At 60.1% G+C, this 17207-nt stretch overlaps 1 protein-coding gene and 1 long non-coding RNA gene across 7 annotated transcripts; one reads left to right on the top strand and one right to left on the bottom strand.

Annotated features, from left to right (window-relative positions):
* Positions 1–96: 96 nt before the first annotated feature.
* Positions 97–16683, top strand: SUPT5H (SPT5 homolog, DSIF elongation factor subunit). Of its 6 annotated transcripts, XM_085564795.1 has the most exons (31): positions 97–253; positions 1316–1441; positions 1510–1678; positions 2161–2226; positions 2825–2836; positions 2932–3001; positions 3826–3894; positions 4026–4091; positions 4357–4387; positions 4573–4641; positions 5352–5603; positions 6169–6258; positions 6785–6855; positions 6927–7032; positions 7698–7791; positions 7880–8016; positions 8098–8253; positions 8897–9043; positions 9734–9815; positions 9846–10012; positions 10692–10817; positions 10898–10982; positions 11068–11172; positions 11700–11802; positions 12022–12149; positions 12762–12867; positions 13077–13235; positions 13734–13902; positions 14741–14944; positions 15297–15392; positions 15801–16683. In XM_085564795.1, exons 2-31 carry the CDS (start codon positions 1367–1369, stop codon positions 15942–15944), a joined length of 3354 nt encoding a protein of 1117 aa, XP_085420921.1. In that variant the 5' UTR covers positions 97–253; positions 1316–1366; the 3' UTR covers positions 15945–16683. The 6 variants fall into 6 exon arrangements, with proteins under 6 accessions (XP_085420921.1, XP_085420922.1, XP_085420919.1 ...); XM_085564796.1 differs by lacking the exon at positions 9734–9815 and having other exon boundaries at positions 9866–10012; XM_085564793.1 differs by having other exon boundaries at positions 9734–10012.
* LOC146764428 (uncharacterized) lies at positions 2065–4619 on the bottom strand. Its single transcript, XR_014950868.1, has 2 exons — positions 2908–4619; positions 2065–2260 (listed from the first exon to the last, which is right to left on the bottom strand). It is a non-coding gene; the product is annotated as an uncharacterized LOC146764428 (long non-coding RNA).
* Positions 16684–17207: the final 524 nt, after the last annotated feature.

Genomic DNA, 17207 nt, shown 5'->3' with positions numbered 1-17207 from the left:
CGCGCGGGTGACGTCACGCCTAAACCCGCGGCGCTCTTTGGACCTCTCGCGCCGCCGTCGGGCCCGCGCGAAGTCTCGCGGGAGGACGGGCGGGAAGTCTCGCGAGAGCGGCGCGCGGGGCGGCCGCGGCACCGGAGAGTCGCGGCCGGGCCCGGCGGAGTCGCGGCAGCGCCGGGGCGGCTCCGGGAGGGTCCCGACGGCAACGGGAGCCGCAGCAGCGCCGGCCGAGCCAGGCCCGCAGCGGAGCCCGCGGGTGAGCCAGGCGGCGGCGGCGGGACGGGCTCGGGGCGGCGGCGGAGCCCTCAGGGAGCCCTCAGAGCTCCCTCAGAGCTCCCCCAGAGGCCTCACGGAGCCCTCAGAGCCCTCAGGACATTCTCAGACCCCTCAGGACACCCCTCATGATCCCTCAGAGCACCGCCAGAGCCCTCAGGACGCCCCTGTCCCCTCTAGACCCCTCAGGAACCCCCTCAGGGACCCCCCAGACCCCTCAGGGACCCCTTGGATCCCTCAGGGACACCCCAAACCCCCTCTCACGACCCCTCCAGACCCCTCAGGGACCCCTTGGATCCCTCAGACCCCTCACAAACCCCCTCTCACGACCCCTCCAGACCCCTCAGGGACCCCCCAGACCCCTCAGGGACCCCTTGGATCCCTCAGACCCCTCACAAACCCCCCCCCATGGACCCCCCAGGGACCCCCAGACCCCTCTGGACCCCCCAGACCCCTCACTGACCCCCATCATGGACCCCCCAGGGACCCCCAGACCCCTCACTGACCCCCCCTTACAGTCCCCCAACACACCTCAGGGACCCCCAGACCCCTCTGGACCCCCCAGACCCCTCACAGACCCCCATTATGGACCCCCCAGGGACCCCCAGACCCCTCAGGGGCCCCCAGACCCCTCACAGACCCCCATCATGGACCCCTCAGGGACCCCCAGACCCCTCTGGACCCCCATCATGGACCCCCCAGGGACCCCCAGACCCCTCTGGACCCCCAGACCCCTCACAGACCCCCATCATGGACCCCTCAGGGACCCCCAGACCCCTCACAGACCCCCATCATGGACCCCTCAGGGACCCCCAGACCCCTCACAGACCCCCATCATGGACCCCCCAGGGACCCCCAGACCCCTCAGGGGCCCCCAGTCCCCTCACTGACCCCCATCATGGACCCCCCAGGGACCCCCAGACCCCTCTGGACCCCCAGACCCCTCACAGACCCCCATCATGGACCCCTCAGGGACCCCCAGACCCCTCACAGACCCCCCCTCACAGACCCCCAACACCCCTCTGGACCCCACCGGATCCCCCAGAGCGCCCCCAGACCCCTGAGGACCCCCCGGGACCCCCCGAGCCCCCCGGCCATGTCGGACAGCGAGGACAGCAACTTCTCGGAGGAGGAGAGCGAGCGCAGCAGCGACGAGGGCGACGAGAACGAGGTGAGGCCGAAGGCTCGGGGGGTTTGGGGGGGTTTTGGGGGTCTCTGACCCCCCCTTTGCCCCCCCAGGCGGAGGAGCAGCGCGGGGGAGGCAGCGGGAAGGAGGAGGCAGAGGAGGAGGAGGAGGAGGAGGAGGAAGAGGAGGAGGAGGAGTACGATGAGGAGGAGGAGGAGGAGGAAGATGACGACCGGCCGGCCAAGAAACCGCGGCACGGGGGGTTCATCCTGGACGAGGCCGGTGAGGGGGGTCGGGGGGGGTTTGGGTGGGTTTTGAGGGGATTTGGGTGATTTTTGGGTGGGTTTTGAATGGTTTGGGGGCAGTTTTGAGGGGTTTTGGGGTGTTTGGGGTGGTTTTTGGGGGGGTTTTGAAGCGTTTGGGGGGATTTTTGGGTGGGTTTTGGGTGGGTTTTGGAGGGGTTTTTGTGGGGGTTTGGGGGGCTTTTGGGTGGTTTTTTTGGGTGGTTTCTGGGTGGGTTTTGGGTGATTTTTGGGGTTTTGGGTGTCTTTTGGGGGGGGTTGGGTGGTTTCTGGGTGCTTTTGGGGTTTTGGGGGATTTCTGGGTGGTTTTTTGGGCTTTCTGGGTGTTTTTTGGGTGGTTTCTGGGTGCTTTTGGTGTTTTGGGTGTTTTCTGGGGGGTTTTCAGTGTTTTTTGGGGGGTTTCTGGGTGGTTTCTGGGTGTTTTTGGGTTTTCTCCCGGCCGCTGACCCCCATGCCCCCCAGACGTGGACGATGAGTACGAGGATGAAGATCAGTGGGAGGATGGGGCTGAGGACATCCTGGAGAAAGGTGAGGCTGGGGGGGCTCTGCCCAGCCCGGGGGGCTGCAGGGAGGAGGGGGGTGAGCCCTGCATGGGGGGTCCCTGCTCCCCACCCCCAGTCCCAAAACTGCCTCTTCCTTCCCCAAAAACCCTTTTCCCAAATCCTCTTTTCCTTAAATCCCTTTTCCCCACAAAACCCCCTTTTTTCACAACCCCCTTTTCCCCCGATCCCCTTTTCTCCTCAATCCCCTTTTTCCCCAAATCCTCTTTTCCATAAATCCTCTTTTTTTCCCCCAAATGCTCTTTTCCATTTTTCCCATTTCCCCCCCAAAATCCCCTCTTCCCCAAATTTTTTTTTCCCCCCCAATCCCCCTTTTCCCCCAAATCTCCTGTTTTCCCCACATCCCTTTTTCCCCCCTTTTCCCCAAATCCCCTCTCCCTGTCCCTTTCCCGGGGGGGTCCCCAATCACCCCTCCCCACCCCCCCTTCCATCTCATCCGCTCTCGCCTGGGGCTTTTCCGTTGCTTTTTTTCGGTTTTTTTCCCCCAAAACCCCCGATTTTCCCCCATTCCCCGGTTTTGCTGTTGATTTACTTCATCCTCCACCGTCACCTTCTCCCCGGGGCAGAGGAGATCGAAGGTAAGAGCCCCCCCCTCCCCAAATCCCGGGGGTCCCCAGAGCCCCCCAGATTCCCAATCCCCATCCCCGACCTTCCTCTGCCTCCTCTTCCTCAGCCTCCAACATCGACAACGTGGTGCTGGACGAGGATCGCTCGGGGGCACGGCGCCTGCAGAACCTCTGGAGGTGAGCCCAGCCCTGTTTTCCTTCCTTTGCTCCATTTTCTTCTTTTTTACCCGTTTTCCCCTGTTTTCCTTCCTTTTCCCTTCCTTTTTGCTCATATCCCCCCCTTTCCCCCCATTTTTCTTTCTTTCCCCCATTTTCCTCCCTTATTCCAATTTTTCCTTTTTTCCCCCTTTTCCTCCCATTTTCATTCATTTTCCCCATTTTCCTTCTTTTTTCCTCATTTTCCCATTTTTCTTCCTTTTCTCCATTTTCCTTCCTTTTTCTCCGCTTTTTCCCCATTTTCATTCTGTTTTCTCATTTTCCTCTGCTTCCCTTCCTTTTTTCTTCCTTTTTTCCCATTTTCCTTTTTTTCCCCCATTTTCCTTCCTTTTCCCAGATTTTCCTTCGTTTTCCCAGATTTTCCTTTCTTTTCCCCTACTTTCCTTTCTTTTCTCCCATTTTCCTTCATCTTCCCCCATTTTCTCCCCATTTCCCCCCTTTTCCCCCATTCCCCTTATTTTTTTCCCATTTTTCCATTTCTCCATTTCCCCCATTTTTCCTCAATTCCCCACGTTTTCACCATTTTCCCTATTTTTCCCCATTTTCCGCCATTTCCTCCCCGCTTTTCCCTTTTTCTGCTGATTTCACTTCATTTCCTCACATATTTCCTGGTTTTCCCCCATTTCCCCATTTTCCTCTTGATTTTCTCCTATTTCCTCCCATTTTTTTCCCTTTTCTTCCCATTTTTCCCAATTTTTCCCATTTCCCACCCCCAGTTTTTCCCAGTTTTTCCCATTTTCTCCCCATTTTTCCTGTTTTTTGCTGATTTCCCCCCATTTTTGCAGGGACCAGCGGGAGGAGGAGCTGGGCGAGTACTACATGAAGAAATACGCCAAATCCTCGGTGGGGGAGACGTGAGTGACCACTGAGTGACCCTGAGTGACCACTGAGTGACCCCCGAGTGACCCCTCCTCTCTGTCACCGCCCCTGGCCACGCCCACCCCCAAACCCCCCTGATTTTGGGGCGTTTTCCCCTTTTTCCCAGAGTTTACGGCGGCTCCGACGAGCTCTCGGATGACATCACCCAGCAGCAGCTGCTGCCCGGCGTCAAGTGAGTTTTGGGGGGAAAAACGGGGGATTTGGGTCAGGATTCCTGGGAATGAGAGCTGCAGAAAAAAAGGGCTTTGGGTAAATTCCTGGGAATGAGAAAACGAGAACTGGAAGAAAAACGGGGGATTTGAGTCAGAATTCCTGGGAATGAGAAATGGGGTGAAAAAGGGGGAATTTGGGTCAGAATTCCTGGGAACAAGATTTGGGGTGAAAAAGGGCAGGTTTGAGTCAGACCCCCCAGAATAATAAGGTTCTGTCCCCCGCAGGGACCCCAACCTCTGGACGGTGAAGTGCAAGGTGGGTCCTGGGGGGCCCCAAAACTGCGGGGTTTGCACCCAAAACCGCGGGGTTTGCACCCAAAACCGCGGGGTTTGCACCCAAAACCGCGGGGTTCGCACCCAAAACTGCGGGGTTTGCACCCAAAAGCGCCGGCGGGGCCGAAGGCTCTTGGCTTTGCCCAATTCCGGCCGTTTTGTCCCCAGATCGGCGAGGAGCGCGCCACGGCCATCGCCCTCATGCGCAAGTTCATCGCCTACCAGTACACGGAGACGGTGGGACTGGGAGCACTGGGAAGGACTGGGGGGCACTGGGGGGGAAACTGGGAGCACTGGGGGGGGATTGGGAGGGAACTGGGAGCACTGGGGGGGGATTGGGAGGGAACTGGGAGCACTGGGAGGGACTGGGGGGGATACTGGGGGGCACTGGGGTATACTGGGAGGGACCTAGGGGGCACTGGGGGATATTGGGAAGGACTGGGGGGGACTGGGATGGACTGGGAGCACTGGGATGGAACTGGGGGGGACTGGGAGGGACTGGGAGGGACTGGGAGGACTGGGATGGAACTGGGGGGGACTGGGAGGGACTGGGGGGGATACTGGGGGGCACTGGGGTATACTGGGAGGGACTGAGGGGGCACTGGGGGATATTGGGAAGGACTGGGGGGGACTGGGATGGAACTGGAGGGACTGGGATGGAACTGGAGGGACTGGGATGGAACTGGGAGGGACTGGGAGGGACTGGGAGGGCACTGGGGGATACTGGGATGGACTGAAGGAAACTGGGGGGATACTGGGAGGGCACTGGGATCACACCTGTATATGGGGGCACACCTGTGCATGGGGACAATAGGGACACACCTGTACAGGGGTCACACCTGTAAATGGGGTCACACCTGTACAGGGATCACTGGGGCTGCACTGGGCTGCACTGGGGCTGTCCCAGGTGACACCCAGGTGCCAGCCAGGTGTGTCCGTGTCCCCAGCCGCTGCAGATCAAGTCGGTGGTGGCCCCCGAGCACGTGCGGGGGTACCTGTACGTGGAGGCCTACAAGCAGACGCACGTCAAGCAGGCCATCGAGGGCGTGGGCAACCTGCGGCTGGGCTACTGGAACCAGCAGATGGTGCCCATCAAGGAGATGACCGACGTGCTCAAGGTGGTCAAGGAGGTCACCAACCTCAAGCCCAAGGCCTGGGTGCGCCTCAAGAGGGGCATCTACAAGGACGACATCGCCCAGGTGAGGGGGGACACACCTGGGGGCAGCTGGGGGGGAGGGGGCATACCTCAGGGATAAGAGGGCGCACCTGGGGAGAAGGGGACACACCTGGGGGGCACCTAGGGACAAGGGGACACACCTGGGTAACACCTGGGGAGAAGGGGACACACCTGGGTAACACCTGGGGAGAAGGGGACACACCTGGGGGGCACCTAGGGACAAGGGGACACACCTGGGGGATACCTGGGGAGAAGGGGACACACCTGGGTAACACCTGGGGAGAAGGGGACACACCTGGGGGGCACCTAGGGACAAGGGGACACACCTGGGGGGCACCTAGGGACAAGGGGACACACCTGGGGGATACCTGGGGAGAAGGGGACACACCTGGGTAACACCTGGGGAGAAGGGGACACACCTGGGGGGCACCTAGGGACAAGGGGACACACCTGGGGGATACCTGGGGAGAAGGGGACACACCTGGGTAACACCTGGGGAGAAGGGGACACACCTGGGGGACACCTGGAGGGGAGGGGACGGCCCCCGGCGGGCCCAGGGCTCACCTGCGTGGCGGGCGTGCGCGCAGGTGGATTACGTGGAGCCGAGCCAGAATCAGATCTCCCTGAAGATGATCCCCAGGATCGACTTCGACCGGATCAAAGCCCGGATGAGCCTGGTGAGCAGGGGGGGATCCACCTGGGGATCACCCAGGTGGATCCTGGGGCAGGTGGGTCCCCAGGGCAGGTCCCAGAGCACCAAGGAGATCCCCAGTCAGAGCCTGGCTCGGTGGATCCTGGAGCGGATCCCCAAGCAGATCCATTAGCAGGTCCCTGATCAGATCCCATTTCAGTGGATCCCTGATCAGATCCCATTTCAGTGGATCACTGAGCAGATCCTGGTTCACTGGATCCCTGAGCAGATCCTGGTTCCATGGATCCTGGCGTGGATCCCTGAGCAGATCCATTAGCAGATCCCTGATCAGATCCCATTTCAGTGGATCCCTGAGCAGATCCTGGTTCACTGGATCCCTGAGCAGATCCTGTTTCCATGGATCCTGGCGTGGATCCCTGAGCAGATCCATTAGCAGATCCCTGAGCAGATCCAGGCTCAGTGGATCCTTTAGCTGATCCCTGAGCAGATCCTCGAGCAGATCCCCAAGCAGACCCAGGCTCACTGGATCCCCTCTCGCTCTCCCCCCGCAGAAGGACTGGTTCGCCAAGCGCAAGAAGTTCAAGCGGCCGCCGCAGCGCCTCTTTGACGCCGAGAAGATCCGGTGGGGCCCGGGGATCCCGCGGGATCCCGAGGGATCCGCCAGGCCCCGGCTGACCCCGCCTGCCCCCGCAGCTCCCTGGGCGGGGACGTGGCCTCGGACGGCGACTTCCTGATCTTCGAGGGCAACCGCTACAGCCGCAAGGGCTTCCTGTTCAAGAGCTTCGCCATGTCGGCCGTGGTGAGCGCTGGCGTCCGCCTCTCCCGCCCGAAATCCGCCTATTCCGCCCGAAATCCACCTGTTCTGGCCTGAAATTGGCCTGTTCTGGCCCAAAATCTGTGTCCTCTGGCCGAAATCGGCCTGTTCTGCCCGAAATCCGCCTGTTCTGTCCAAAATCTGTGTCCTCTGGCTGAAATGGGCCTGTTCTGTCCAAAATCGGTCTGTTCTGGCCCGAAATCAGCCTGGTCCGCCCCGAAATCTGCCTGTTCTGCCCGAAATCTGTGTGTTCTGTCTGAAATCGGCCTGTTCCAGCCCAAAATCTGTGCTCTGTCCAAAATCGGCCTCTGCAGCCCAAAATCTGTCTCTTCTGACCAAAATCTGCCTGTGCTGTCTGAAATCTGCCTCTTCCCTTCAAAATCTGCCTTTTCCAGCCTAAAATTCTTGCATTCCAACACAAATATGCCTGTTTAAACCCAAATCCACCTGTTTGAACCCAAATCCACCTGTTTGAACCCGAAATTCTCGAATCTGAGCCTTAACCACTCCCTACCCCTGGTCCAACCCCAGATCTATTTTTGTCCCAAAACCATGGGATTTTACCCCAAACCGTGGGATTTTCCCCCAAAACCGTGGGATTTTCCCCCAAAACGTGGGATTTTGCCCAAAACCGTGGGATTTTACCCCAGATCACTGAAGGTGTCAAGCCCACCTTATCCGAGCTGGAGAAATTCGAGGACCAACCCGAGGGCATCGACCTGGAGGTGGTGACCGAGAGCACAGGTAGGGCACATCCCCTCTTCTCAAACCCCCCAAATCGCCTCAAATTTCCCCAGAATTGCCCAAAATCGCACAAAATCGCCCCAAAAAGGGAAGGAGCGGGAGCACAACTTCCAGCCGGGCGACAACGTGGAGGTGTGCGAGGGCGAGCTGATCAACCTGCAGGGCAAAATCCTCAGCGTGGACGGCAACAAGATCACCATCATGCCCAAGCACGAGGACCTCAAGGTCTGGGGAGCCCGGAGGGACCCGCTTCGGGCTGCTTTTTGGGGTGAAAAAGCGGGAATTTGGGGTTTTTTCTCTCCCCAGGATATGCTGGAGTTCCCGGCGCAGGAGCTGAGGAAATACTTCAGGATGGGCGACCACGTGAAGGTGATCGCCGGGCGCTTCGAGGGCGACACGGGGCTCATCGTCAGGGTGGAGGAGAATTTTGTCATCCTGTTCTCGGACCTGACCATGCACGAGGTGAGAACGGGGTGAAAAACAGCGAAAATGGGAAAAAACAGTGAAAAACTGAAAAAACAGTGAAAAACAGTGGAAAATGGGGTAAAATTAGGGGAAATGGAGGGGGGAGGAGAATTTCATCATCCTGTTCTCGGACCTGACCATGCATGAGGTGAGAGCAGGGTGAAAAACAGGACAAATGGTGAAAACGGGAAAAAATGGTGAAAACAGGAAAAAAAGGGGAGAAATCCCATTAAAATGGGATAAAGTTAGGGGAAATGGAAGGGGGAGGAGAACTTTGTCATCCTGTTCTTGGAGCTGACCATGCATGAGGTGAAAAATGGACAAAAAATAAGGAAAATGGGGAAAACACGAAAAACCTGATGGGGAAATGGGAAAAGCCCCGGAAATACTCAGGAAAGCTGGGAAGAAATGGTAAGATCGAAGAAATGAGGAATGATGTGGAGAAAACCTGTGGAAAAACCAGGAAAAATAGGAAAAACTTGGGAAAGACATGGGAAAAACCTATAAAAACAGGAAAAAATGGGGGAAATCTGGGGAAACGCCAGGAGAAAGCCTTGCAGAGCAGGAAGGGGCGGTTTGGGGTGAAAGCAGGCGGTTTTGGTGCCGTCCCAGTGCGTTTTTCTCCCGTTTCCCGACGCAGCTGAAGGTGCTGCCCCGGGATCTGCAGCTCTGCTCCGAGACGGCCTCGGGGGTGGACGTGGGGGGTCAGCACGAGTGGGGGGAGCTGGTGCAGCTGGACCCCCAAACCGTGGGGGTCATCGTGCGGCTGGAGCGGGAAACCTTCCAGGTGAGAGACCCCCGGAACCCCCCCGAAATCCCACCCAAAATCACCCCAAAATCCCCCCGAAATCCTGCCTGAAATGCCCCGGAAATACCCCCGAAATCCTGCCTGAAATTCTCCCGAAATCCTGCCTGAAATCCCCCAGAAATTCCCCCGAAATCCTGCCTGAAATCCCCCGGAAATACCCCCGAAATCCTGCCTGAAATTCTCCCGAAATCCTGCCTGAAATCCCCCAGAAATTCCCCCAAAATCCTGCCTGAAATCCCCGGGAAATTCCCCCAAAATCCTGCCCGAAATCACCCTGAAATCCTGCTCAAAATCCTGCCCAAAATCACCCTGAAATTCCCAAAAAAATCTGCCAAAATCTCTCCTGGAAATCCCCACCAAATTCCCACCAAAATTCCCCAGAAATCCCTCCCAGGTGCCCCCCCAAATCCTGGGGGAACCTGGAGGGGCGCCCCCAAATCCGCCTCCAGATGTGGCCCAGGTGTGCCCAGGTGTATCCCAGGTGTACCCAGGTGCTCCCAGGTAACTCCAGGTGTGTCCCAGATGTGTCCCAGGTGTATCCCAGGTAACTCAGGTGTATCCCAGGTGCTCCCAGGTAACTCCAGGTGTGTCCCAGATGTGTCCCAGGTGTATCCCAGGTAACTCAGGTGTATCCCAGGTGTATCCCAGGTAACTCCAGGTGTGTCCCAGGTACTAAACATGTACGGGAAGGTGGTGACGGTGCGGCACCAGGCTCTCAGGTGTATCTCAGGTGTATCCCAGGTGCCCCCAGGTAACTCCAGGTGTACCCAGGTGCTCCCAGGTAACTCAGGTGTGTCCCAGGTGCTGAACATGTACGGGAAGGTGGTGACGGTGCGGCACCAGGCCGTGTCCCGCAAGAAGGACAATCGCTTCGCCGTGGCGCTGGACTCGGAGCAGAACAACATCCACGTCAAGGACATCGTCAAAGTCATCGACGGCCCCCACTCCGTGCGTCGGGGGCTTTGGGGCATTTGTGGGGGGTTTGGGGCATTTTGGGGGGCACTTTTGGGGTGTTTGGGGCATTTTTTTGGGGGGGTTTGGGGGTATTTTTGTGGGGTTTGGGGCATCCTTGGGGTGTTTTGGGGCATTTTTTGCGGAGTGTTTGGGGCATTTTTAGGGGGTTTGGGGCATCCTCGGGGTCTTTTGGGGGGTTTGGGGGGTGTTTTGGGGTATCCTCAGGGTGTTTTGGGGCGTATTTGGGGGGTTTTGAGCATTTTTGGGGGGGTCTCACCCAGGAACTTGGGGGATCTCACCCAGATGTTTCGAGGGTCTCGCCTGGGAATTTGGGGGGATCTCACCTGGGAATTTTGGGGGGGGGTCTTATCCAGGAATTCTGGGGGTTTCGCCTGGAAATGTTGGGGGTCTCACCCAGAATTTTGGGGGGGATCTCACACAGAATTTGGAGGGGATCTCGCTCGGGAATTTTAGGGGTCTCACCCAGAATTTTGGGGGTTCTCACCATGAATTTTGGGGGGTTCTCACCTGGGAATTCTGGGGTTCTCACCCGTGAATTTTGGGGGGGTTCTCACCCGGGAATTCTGGGGGTCTCACCCGTGAATTCTGGGGGTCTCACCCAGAATTTTGGGGGTTCTCACGGTGAATTCTGGGGGCTCACCCCTTCCTGCAGGGCCGCGAGGGCGAGATCCGCCACCTGTTCCGCGGCTTCGCCTTCCTGCACTGCAAGAAGCTGGTGGAGAACGGCGGCATGTTCGTCTGCAAGACGCGGCACCTGGTGCTGGCGGGGGGCTCCAAGGTGGGCAGCGCCCCCGGACCCCCCGGATTTCCCCTTTTTCCCTCTTTTTCCCCCCGTTCCTGACCCCTCCCTGCCCGCAGCCCCGTGACGTCACCAACTTCGCCGTCTGCGGCTTCACGCCGATGTCGCCGCGCATCAGCAGCCCCATGCACCCCAGCGGGGCCGGTGAGTGCCCGGGGGGGGTCCCGGGGGGCTGGGGGACCCTCTGGGGACCCCCCTGACCCCTCCCAACCCCGCGCCCCCCACCCAGGCCAGCGCGGCGGCTTCGGGGCCGGGGGGCTGAGCCGGGGCCGCGGCCGGCGCGACAACGACCTGATCGGGCAGACGGTGCGCATCTCCCAGGGGCCCTACAAAGGTGGGCTTGGGGGGCTTTGGGGGGAGGCTGGGGACATCCTTGGGGCGTTTTGGGGCGTCCTTCGGGTGTTGTGGGGCATTTGTGGGGGTCTGGGAATATTCTTGGGGTGTTTTGGGACATTCTCAGGGTGTTGGGGGTGATCTGGAAGATGTTTTGGGGTATCCTTGGGGCATTTTGTGGCAATTTTTGGGAGTTTGGGGGCATTTCTGGCGGGTCTGGGGACATTTTTGGGGGGTTTTAGGGCATCCTCGGGGTGTTTTGGGGCAATTTTGGGGGGTTTTGGGGCACTTTTGGGGTGTTAGGGGGCATTTTTGGGGTGTTTGGGGGCACCCTCAGGGTGTTTTGGGGGATATTCAGGGTGTTTTGCGGCATCCTGGGAGTGTTTTGGGGCACATTTGAGGCATTTCGGGTGGTCTCACCCAGGAGTTTTTTGGGGGGGGGGGGTCTCACCGGGGACCTTTGGGGACACCCCAAACCCGTGGTGGGGGTCCCCAAACCCTCTGACCAGCCCCCCGGGTGCCCCCCAGGCTACATCGGGGTGGTGAAGGACGCCACGGAGTCGACAGCGCGCGTGGAGCTGCACTCGACGTGCCAGACCATCTCCGTGGACAGGCAGCGCCTGACCACTGTGTGAGTGTGGGGGGACCCCCCGGGACCCCCCTGGGACCCCCCTGGGCGGGGGGACACCCCCGGAGCCCCCCGGGACCCACCGAGGGGGCCACCGACACCCCCAGGGCGCCGCGGATTCTCTCCCTGCCCGCTCTCCGCGACCCCACCCCGGTTTTTGGGGGGTCTCGGTGACCTCCCCCTTGTTTTCGGGGGTCCCCTCTGACGCCCCCGTCCCCGCAGGGGGTCCCGGCGGCCCGGGGGCCTGACCTCGGCCTACGGGAGGACCCCCATGTACGGCTCGCAGACCCCCATGTACGGCTCGGGGTCCCGCACGCCCATGTACGGCTCGCAGACCCCGCTGCACGACGGTGAGTGGCACGGCTGCCCCTGCGGCGGGCGGGGACGTTTGGGGACAGCTGGGGACAGTTTGGGATGTTTGGGGACCTTTGGGGGCCACAAGGAGAGCTGGGGACGTTTGGGGACAGTTTGGGATGTTTGGGGACCTTTGGGGGCCACAAGGAGAGCTGGGGACGTTTGGGGACAGTTTGGGATGTTTCGGGACCTTTGGGGGCCACAAGGACAGCTGGGGACGTTTGGGGACAGTTTGGGACAGTGGGGGACATTTGGGGATGTTTGGGGACAGTTTGGGATGTTGGGGGACACCTGGGGACATTTGGGAACAGTTTGGGAACAGCTGGGGATGTTTGGGGACATTTGGGGATGTTTGGGGACATTTGGGGATGTTTGGTGACAGCCAAGACATTTGGGGATGTCTGGGGACAGTTTGGGGATAATGGGGGACATTTGGGACATTTGGGGACAGCTGGGGATGATTTGGGACATTTGGGATGTTTGGGGACAGCTGGGGACAGTTTGGGGACATTTGGGGACAGTTTGGGATGTTTGGGGACATTTGGGGACAGTTTTAGGGCCGGGGGGCTCGGGGTGGGGGGTGACAGGAATTTTGGGGTGCCCCCCAGGAAGCCGCACCCCCCACTACGGCTCCCAGACCCCCCTGCACGACGGGAGCCGGACCCCGGCCCAGAGCGGGGCCTGGGACCCCAACAACCCCAACACACCCTCCAGGTGAGACCCCCCCCCCAAAAACTGCCTCTTTTGGGATGTACCCCCCCAAAACAGCCCCCGACCCCCCGTGGGGTCCCCTAACCCAATTCGGGGGTTCCTTCCCCTCTCTCTCGGGGGGGTTCCCACTTTCGGGGACCCCTCCCCAATTCGGGGGTCTCTCTCTCGGGGGGGTTCCCACTTTCGGGGACCCCTCCCCAAACTCCCCGCAGGGCGGATGAGGACTTCGAGTATGGCTTTGAGGACGAGCCCACGCCGTCGCCCCAGGGCTACGGGGGCACCCCGAACCCCCAGACCCCCGGGTACCCCGACCCCGCCTCGCCCCAAGTCAGCCAGCCCTACAACCCCCAGACCCCCGGCACGCCCGCCATGTGAGTGCAGACCCCCAGAGACCCCCAAAATCCCCCCAAAATCCTCCCAAAATCTGCAGGGTTGGGATACAGGGAGTTGGGAGCCCAAAATCTCCCTGAAATTCCCCCAAAATCCCCCCAGAATCCCTTCAAAATCTGCAGGGTTCAAATATGGGGAGTGGGTGAGGGGGAAGGGGGTAAACGGTCCTGGGGACCCCAAAATGGGACCTGTGAGTTTGGGGGACCCCAAAATGGGGGTTTGGGGTGGGGGGACCCCAAAACGGGACCCTGAGGGACCCCAAAATGGGGGTTTGGGGTGGGGGGGATCCCGAAATGGGACCCTGGGGGAGGAGGAGCCCCAAAATGGGACCCTGGGGGACCCCAAAATGGGGGTTTGGGGTGGGGGGGACCCCAAAAGGGGGCCTTGGAGCTGCTCCTGGGGTTTGGGGGACGCCAGGATTTGCCTGGGAGCGTGGGGGCGGCTCGGGTGCCCCCAGGTGACTCCAGGTGTGCCTGCAGGTACAACACGGAGCAGTTCTCGCCCTACGCCGTCCCCTCTCCCCAGGGCTCCTACCAGCCCAGCCCCTCCCCACAGAGCTACCACCAGGTGGCCCCGAGCCCGGTGGGCTACCAGAACACGCACTCGCCGGCCAGCTACCACCCCACGCCCTCCCCCATGGCGTACCAGGTACCCCCGAGCCCCAAAACACCCCAAAACCATCCCAAAAACACCCAAACCACCCCACGCCCTCCCCCATGGCATATCAGGTACCTGGGACCCCAAAAACCACCCGGCGACCCCAAACCCCCCCTTGTATCCCCCCAAACCCCCTTGTATCCCCCTTGTACCCCCCCAAACCCCCTTGTACCCCCCTAAACCTCCCTTGTACCCCCCCAAACCCCCTTGTATCCCCCTTGTACCCCCCCAAACCCCCTTGTACCCCCCCAAACCCCCTTGTACCCCCCTAAACCTCCCTTGTATCCCCCCAAACTTCCTTGTATCCCCTTGTATCCCCCCAAACCCCCTTGTACCCCCCCAAACCCCCTTGTATCCCCTTGTATCCCCCCAAACTTCCTTGTATCCCCTTGTATCCCCCCAAACCCCCTTGTATCCCCCCAAACCCCCTTGTACCCTCCCAAACCCCCTTGTATCCCCCTTGTACCCTCCCAAACCCCCTTGTACCCCCCTAAACCTCCCTTGTACCCCCCAACCCCCTTGTATCCCCTTGTACCCCCCCAAACCCCCTTGTATCCCCTTTGTACCCCCCCAAACCCCCTTGTACCCCCCCAAACCCCCTTGTATCCCCTTGTACCCCCCCAAACCCCCTTGTATCCCCTTTGTACCCCCCCAAACCCCTTGTATCCCCCTTGTACCCCCCCAAACCCCCTTGTATCCCCTTGTACCCCCCCAAACCCCCTTGTATCCCCCTTGTACCCCCCCAAACCCCCTTGTATCCCCTTGTACCCCCCCAAACCCCCTTTTTTTCCCCCGCATCCCCCCCTGACCGCCTCCCCGTGGCCCCCAGGCCAGCCCCAGCCCCAGCCCGGTGGGCTACAGCCCGATGACGCCGGGGGCGCCGTCGCCGGGGGGCTACAACCCCCACACGCCGGGCTCAGGCATCGAGGCCAGTGCGGGCGACTGGGTGACCACGGACATCCAGGTGAAGGTGCGGGACTCGTACCTGGACAGCGCCGCCGTGGGGCAGACCGGCGTCATCCGCAGCGTCACGGTACCGGGCCGGGGGCTGCGGGGGGCTGGGGGGGATTGGGGGGGTCTGAGGGGGCTTGGGAGGGGATTGGGGGGACTTGGGAAGGGGTTTTGGGGCTCTGAGGGGTTTGGGTGGTTCACAGGGAGTTCACGGGGGGCTTGCGGGGGTTCACAGGGGGTCTGGGGGCTGAGTAAGGGGTTTGGGATGGGTTTGGGGGGATTTGGGGATGGTTTTGGTGGGTCTGAGGGGTTCACAGGGGCTTTGGGGATTTGGGAGGGGGTTTGGGGAGACTGAGGGAGTTTTGGGGGATTCCTGGGGGGATTTTGGGGGGATTTCTGGGCACTTTGGGGCGCTGGCTGAGCCCGGCCCGCAGGGCGGGATGTGCTCCGTGTACCTGAAGGACAGCGAGAAGGTCGTGAGTGTGTCCAGCGAGCACCTGGAGCCCGTCACGCCCACCAAGAGCAACAAGGTGGGACCCCGGCACACCTGGGAGCCCAAAAACACTGCTGGGGACCCCAAACACATCTGGGAGCCCAAAAACCACAGCTGGGGACCCCCAAATACACCTGGGAGCCCAAAAACCACAGCTGGGGACCCCCAAATCATCCCAAACCCCTCTGGGACCCTCCAGAACTGTCCCAAACCCCTCTGGACCCCCCAGGACTGTCCCAAGCCCCTCTGAGACCACCTAAGACCCCCTGAAACCCCTCTGGGACTCCCCCAAACCCCACTGGGACCCCCCAGGATCCTCCCAAACCCCTTTCGGAACCCCCAAAGCCCCTCTAGAACCCCTCAGGATCCCTCCGAACCCCTCGGGGAACCCCCAGGATTCCCCCCAAGCCCCTCTGGGACCCCCCGAACGCCCTGTGCCCCGCAGGTGAAGGTGATCCTGGGCGAGGACCGCGAGGCCACCGGGATCCTGCTGAGCATCGACGGCGAGGACGGCATCGTGCGCATGGACCTGGAGGAGCAGCTCAAGATCCTCAACCTGCGCTTCCTGGGCAAGCTGCTGGAGGCCTGAGCTGGCCGGGGGCTTCTGGCCCGGGTCTGGCCCGGGTCTGACCCGGGTCCGACCCGTTTCCTCCTTTCTGACCTGGTTCTGACCCATTTTCCCCTCTCTGACCCAGGTCTGACCTGTTTCTGACTCAGTTCTGGCCCGTTCCCCCTTTCTGACCCGGGTCTGACCTGTTTTCCCCTTTCTGACCCGGATCCAACCCATTTCCCCTGTTCTGACCCAGGTCTGACCCGTTTCTGACCCGGGTCTGACCCGGTTCCCCCCTTTTTTGTTCAATTTCTGCTCTTTTCTGTTCCTTTTCTACCCCTGTTCTGCCCCCATGTGCACCCCATTTCTGCCCCATTTTCTCCCTTTTCTGCCCCATTTCTGCCCACTTCCACCCCATTTCCAACCCATTTTCCCCCTTTTCCGCCCTATTTCCAACTTATTTTCATTTGCACCCCATTTCTGCCCCATTTCTGCTCCCGTTCTGCCCTATTTCCCTTGTTCTGCCCTATTTCCCTTGTTCTGCCCCATTTCTGCCCCATTTTTGCCCATTTTATCAATTTTATGCCCATTTCTGCCCTTTTTGCCCATTTCTACAGGATCTTTTGCCCTGTTTCTACCCGTTTTCCCCCATTTCTGCCTTTTTTTACCAATTTTTGCCCCATTTCCCTCCCGTTTAACCCCTTGGTTGCTGTGGCCGGTTTTGCTGTCCAATAAAGAGCTGGGGGGGGGGAGACCCCTCCCCAAAAAGGGGCACAGAGATGATTTTGGGGAAATTTGGGCTGGTTTTGGGAAATTTGGCTGGTTCTGGGGCGAGTTTTGGTGCGAATTTTGGGGGGTTTGGGGCCAGTTTTGGGACAGGTTTTGGAGCCCTTTCTGGGGCAAATTATGGAGGGTTTGGGGCTGGTTTACAAGCCTGTTTTGGGGGCAATTTGTGCTGGTTTCGGGGCCCTTTTTGGGGCCAGTTTTAAAGGGTTTGGGGCTGGTTTTGGGACAAGTTTTGGGGGTTTTGGGGCTGGTTTTGGGGCGAGTTTCAGGGCCCATTTTGGAGCCAGTTTTGGAGGGTTTGGGGCTGGTTTTGGGGGAAATTTGCATTGGTTTCCAGGCCCTTTTTGGGGCCAGTTTTAGGGGCTTTGGGGCCGGTTTTGGGACAAGTTTTGGGGGTTTTGGGGCTGGTTTCAGGGCCCATTTTGGGGCCAGTTTTGGAGGGTTTGGGGCCGGTTAACGGGTCGCGCCCCCGCCAATGAGCCGGGCGCGGCTCCACGTGTTCCCCGGCTTCGCGCG

This window comes from Lonchura striata, chromosome 34 (genome assembly GCF_050655825.1).
Source record: "Lonchura striata isolate lonStrDom1 chromosome 34, ASM5065582v1, whole genome shotgun sequence".
In the NCBI taxonomy this organism is placed as follows: domain Eukaryota; kingdom Metazoa; phylum Chordata; class Aves; order Passeriformes; family Estrildidae; genus Lonchura; species Lonchura striata.
Note: the sequence above shows the minus strand (reverse complement) of the source record. Positions and strands in the feature narration are given on the sequence as shown.